Raw genomic sequence first — 6,000 nt, 5'->3', positions numbered from 1 at the left:
GCCACTTCATTTCGCTTGACTGGTTTGACGAACGGTTTTTTTATTTGTATTTGATGTGGCAAGTGATTGGTGTAAATGCGGAGATACCATCACATCGTAGTGCGTCTACAAGGAATGGGTAAGCTCAATGGTGTCTTTGACTTCAAGTGGACATCACAGTCACCGCAATAATAGTTTGCTAACATCCATGAACTAACTGTAGTCTATATTCCTCAAGACGAAACTCTGTCGCTGTGAAATGGAGTCTAACACAATTTATTAAGAGTTATGAAATGTCAAGTTCAAGAGAAACGAAAGAGATCTATACGAAAGAACAGACGAAAATATGAAGTTGTTCGGATTCTATCTCTTTCCAGAATAACTGGAGCAAGTGATTCCCTAAGGTCCGTGTTTAATCAAGTCATAAAGTCTTCTGACTTAGGCCTTGAGGTACATAAAATTATACTTCGTGGTCTCATAGTTATATACGTATTTTATTTCAGCAGTAAAAAGGAATAATGATATGAAACGTGTCATTGTTTTAAATAATGTTATTCTAAACGCTTCTGTCAATATTAACTATTAGTCACAAGAGAGATTGCAACCATTGTCGTATTTACCAAAATTTTTCAGCTTTAATATACAAAACCAAAAACGTATTTCAGAGTAATAGATGACCTAGGTATGTATAACAATATTTATATTTCTGTTGTTGTTTTTTTAATTTAGAGTATAAGGTTGTTTATTTTTGCGTAAAACTAAACGATGAGTTGTATTCGCTCTATTCACCGCGGTATTCAAATCCCAGATTTTAGTGTTGAAACTCCGAAAACTAACTGCTCATTCTCAACAGAACTACATTTAAGATGTAATTTCGAATTAGTCTCTACTTGAATAAGAAATGATAACTGTTTTAAATTACTGAAGTTATGAGCTTGGTAATGGATGAATTAAACGAATAAACACACCAAGTCGGTAGATATATCTAGTTGAAAATAGCAATAATGGGTCCATATGCTTGTTTTAGAGTTTGCTATTACGACTACTGCATCATTATATTAGTTATCTGTTGACATATTTTGACACAAAATTAATCGACAAGGAGAACCAGTGGGGTACTAAGGAGGGAGCGGCCCGCCCCGTGTGCCTGGTAGATGGGGGTGCAACTGGAAGAGTTGAAATGCCAGTACAAGTTTTCAAACAAAATTAAAAAATTCGCCAAAGTAAGAAACAAAAATTAAAAGTTGTAAAACTATTACAATAGTTTAATGTTAATTTCCACTATAAAATATATTTTTATTTTTATTGACAATAAAAATTTTACAAATGAAAAATTAAATATTTGATAAAAATTACATCGAAAGGTGAACGTTTGTTGACGTTTTAGTCATCAGTTTGTTGAACATAGTCAGCTGGCTGCAACTGACGTATCAAGTCTTGTTCACTTAACACTGTGACTCTAGTGATCAAACATAAAGTGCTGGTGTTTATAACAATATCATGGTACTTAACCCAGTGTTCAGTAATTTTTAACAAGGTTGTATCATAGTGATGTTTAGATGCTTATAAATCCATCGTCGTGATGTTATAGAAACGTTCATAAATGTTGGTTCCTGTGACTACTGATGATCAGCAAAAAGACATAGAAAGTCACGCTTTGCATTAAACTTTAGACTTGACTTTTTTTCTACAGTCATGATTACTGAAGTCTATGACTGAGTAAGGTTTTTATGATAATTATATGGTGATCTTACGATGGTCATGGTGATATGACTACATGATTTTTATAATGTGATGGTGATGTTAATACAGAGATAGTGACATTGTGACTGCATGGAGATGTGGTAATGTTTACATGCTTAATATAATAAACACCGTTTCAGATTTAAATCAACAACTACAGTACTATCCTATATTGAATTAGTACTAATGCTTAGTCATTCTTGTTTCAGCAATTTTACAGTTTCAGTAAAGGTAAATCTTAATGCTACAGCATACAATGACATTCTAGATAATTATATGCTTTCAACTTTGTGGCAACAGTTTTGGGAAGGCCTATTTTTGTTTCAGCATGAAAATGCCCCCGTGCACAAAGCGAGGTCCATAAAGACATGGTTTGCCAAGGCTGGTGCGCAAGAACTCTACTGGCCTGCACAACTCCCTGACCTCAACTCCATCGAACACCTTTGGGATGAATTGGAACGCCGATGTGAGCCAGGTCTTCTCGCCCAACATCAGTGCCCGACCTCACCAATGTTCTTATGACTGAATAACAGCCATGTTCCAAAATCTGGTGAAAATCCTTCCCAGAAGAGTGGAGGCTGTTATAGCAGCAGAGGGGGACCAACTCCATATAATGCCCATGGTTTTGGAATGAGATGTCCAACAAGCACATATGGGGTGATGATCAGGTGTCCACATACTTTTGGTCATGTAGTGTATGTACTGATACCTTTGCCAAACCTTTAGCGCAGGGGTTCCCAACCAGTGGGTCGCAACCCCAAGGGGGTCGCGAAGCCTTGGCAGGGGAGTCGCGTAGCCTTGTTAGAAGTAGCTTGGGATAACATTAATTTAATTTCACCAATTACATTTTCAAGTTGCGAGTGCCAAAAGGTTAGAAAACAACGAGAAACCATTGGTAATATTTAGTATAGAGCTTTTTCCTACTTCGTGTGAAGTACTCGGTCTCCACATGTGGGGTCATCACCTACTCGTACAATTCTTAGCTCAACTCCGACTTTATATTTATCTGCCCTACAATTCACGATGGATTTCGACCTACATTTCTTTTGTATTTCACCATTCTTACTTGTTCTAAGTGTATCAAAAGTCTTTATATCTGTATATCACTCTCACTATCTTAACTGAGAGAATTGCGTTTGTTTTTGGAGATTTATGTAATTCTGTATATATTTTCTTCAGGATCAAGTCTCGTATACCTCAAGCTGTCACATCCGTCCACGTTATTACAGACGCTGAAAAACCAGCTGAGCGACTTCCTTATCATGGTCTTTTTTTCTTAAAGTTTCTTCATTTTTCGAATCGAGAAACTTTACACCATAAAAATTATGAGCATCCTCTGAATCGCTGTTCTTTTATTTCCGATCAAGTTCGTTTCTTTACTTATTGAGCGCAAAAAGCCCAGAACATTCTAAATACCTCTTTATTTCTAGTGAAGAAATCGAATCTGCTCTTAAATCTGTACACCGCTCTCATTTCTGCTTTCCCCATTCAAAGTAAATTTTCTCCATGTGATTGTGAACTATCAACCTGTTATTTTTCAAACTTCGTTATGTAACACTCGCGTTCAGGTGAACTGACATTAATTATGCTATTTTTCGAAACATAAATCACATTCTCAAATTGTTCTTCTTCTTAACATGAAGTGTTTTGTTTGTGGATCTTTATAATTACCTAAAACCCGTTTCCAAAGGCCTCCTATCCTCTCTGAACTTTGTTTTCTATTACACATATCCTTGAAGAATATTTGAACTATATATTGGTTCCTTTAAGTTTTACCTTCCTTGTCGGACTCTTCGTAATTATATTTTCTAACTATTCTTACTTTATTTTTTGACAACTGTTTACTAATCACTTGCCTTTTTGACTCTCTTGTCGTGTTCTTTTATTTAGCTAGTTTATCTTTATTTAAACTAATTTATGTCTGAATTTATCTCTTTTTTTTTTCGTGGGTTACTTAAGTTTCAAATAATTTTTACTTGTGAGTGGAGACTCAAAAATATATGTTCTGGGTTGCATAAAAAATGTTCAGAATCTTATCTATCTTTAGCTGGTATTTTTTTCTGTGAACAAGTTCAAATGCTGTGAAATAACCCGAGTTTACAATGTAGCGTTATCTTCTCCGACTAACAAATTGAAAAGTAAATCATATGAGTGGAGAGGTAACCTTTAGTAGAGGTAAGGCAGCAGCTGCGCTTACTGTAACATTTAGGTCACTAATTCCAACATAATTCTTTTAGAAATCAAACACATCATAAACGTATTTTAAATACGTTAGCTTCTCACATTCACATTGGCTCATCAGCAAGTCTTAAGTTTACGACGCTGAAAATAACCCAATAAAAAATAATTTAAGTATATCTTTATAACAAATATTTCTATAAATTGATTCCAACAATACGTATATTTTTTTCCTATAGTATGGTTATAATTTTCAAAGTTGCGGATAGAAAGCAAAATTCTTACCTCAAATATATATAAATGCCTTCTAGGTTGTAGTGCATCCCACGCGCGTCTCGTGAATAAAATGCGTTTGTCTAATTGAAATGCAATCGATAAACTTCTTCAAGTTCTTCTAAACTAATGTTGTTATCACCATGCTTGGTATTTTGTTTATTTTATTTATCCAGTTTTGGCATTTTATTCATGATGTTTTCATATTTTTAGGAGAAGTCAAATAATATATTCATGGTATAAAAACTAACTTGTATTATGCTTCAAAGATGGCGCTATATAAGTAACAATCCAGCACATGCGCAGTAGCGGTTAATGATGAAGAAAGAAATTGCGTGCTGTGGATTCTACTGGTCAAAATACAACAGAGATGGTAGTGGGTAATGACGATATAGATTGAGTACTGAACACTTTGATTCACACCTAAATTTGAATCATATGATCTATTGTTCTTCAAGAATTGGTCACTCATTCATTTTATAGAAAGTACAAGGAATGTCGAACTCATGAAACAGAAAAATTAAATTTATTAATTCATAACAACAGTCGCACGGACTGAAATTTCCTGTCAATTACTGCTTGAAGTAATACACTTACGGAGACAACTTGACACTACCAGATATGAAGCTGTCCATGGAAAACCTTTCCACAACCCCGTGCAGTGGGTCAATGCTGGCGTGTGTGATGGTCATTGTTCTTCCCATCACGATATGTGAGGCGTTTACAACAGTCACTAGCACACAGGGGGGTAAGTTTAATCATTGTTTAAAATAGAAAACTGTATTTTAACACTTATTAGAAGCAACTATCACATAATACTGAGAGAATTAAATATCGATATCTGTATTTTATTCAAAGTTTCCATAAAATCAGACATTCCCACTTATGTATTATTGTAGTTACTTAGCCATTATGTTAAAAGCTATAGAATTGAAGTGTGCACCATAATAATTTCACCAAGCTTTAACAGTTGGCAGAGAAATAAAACTAAATACAATAAGATCTCTAAAAGCGCATGGTTAAAATAAAAACACCTTATGATGTTTATCTATGTAATATTCTTATTTTAAAACGGTATTTTTATAGCTGATACTTTAGTTTACTTATTTATGTTGAGAAGTTGTTGAATAATGACTAAAAACGCTGATAATAATGAATAGTTCTCGTATTTTGTGTGTTTTAATAACTTAAACAATATAATACGTGACATGCACATACAGAGGGCGTTATCTGCCTTGATTGTGTGGCATTTTAAAATGGACACGTTTGCAAAAGCTCTCGTTAACTATCCACGAGACTAAAGTTTATTTTTAGAATGTGCGACACTTAATGATACAAATATTAGATATTTTGTGACTTTTTTGCTTGATGTACTAAATACTTGGAAATTCTACATTTGTTACCGTGGGAAAAAATACTGCACGTGCTTGCATGACGTTTATTATGCAGATTCGTTAATGTATTAATCCATCGAAATTCTGTTGAACTTTAAGACTTAATTATATGTCACGAAAAACTTAACAAAACCGTCAACTTGTATTTCTAAATTCATAAACTATTGCTGGCAACGGTTTATGACATATATATAGATAGATAGATATATTTGACCAGATGTGAGATAAAACAGTTAATCATACTGCATACAAACCTTCAAGCTTTTAATAAATAGAACCCCAAGCTCTTATCAAACACAATATTTATTGATTTAATACTTGTAGTGGTATATAAGGAGAAGAGAAACAAAATATGACATTTTACTGCGTAAAGAAAACAAGAATGCACTATAAACGAGATTAGATAAAAGAAACGAAACTGAACTGAACTGAA

The 6,000-nt window shown here is 34.0% G+C and overlaps 1 protein-coding gene across 1 annotated transcript in view; it reads left to right on the top strand.

Annotated features, from left to right (window-relative positions):
• Positions 1 to 4,455: 4,455 nt before the first annotated feature.
• The window catches only part of LOC143249368 (tyrosine-protein kinase transmembrane receptor Ror2-like), a 68,562-nt gene continuing 67,017 nt past the window's right edge, over positions 4,456 to 6,000 (top strand). The window contains exon 1 of the mRNA XM_076499108.1: positions 4,456 to 4,921. Within this exon, the coding sequence (XP_076355223.1) occupies positions 4,795 to 4,921 (127 nt within the window). The 5' untranslated portion in view covers positions 4,456 to 4,794. The remainder of the gene's footprint in view (positions 4,922 to 6,000) is intronic.

The sequence above is a fragment of the Tachypleus tridentatus genome, chromosome 4, assembly GCF_004210375.1.
Source record: "Tachypleus tridentatus isolate NWPU-2018 chromosome 4, ASM421037v1, whole genome shotgun sequence".
Classification (NCBI taxonomy): Eukaryota; Metazoa; Arthropoda; class Merostomata; order Xiphosura; family Limulidae; genus Tachypleus; species Tachypleus tridentatus.
This window is presented reverse-complemented; position numbering and strand designations above follow the sequence as displayed.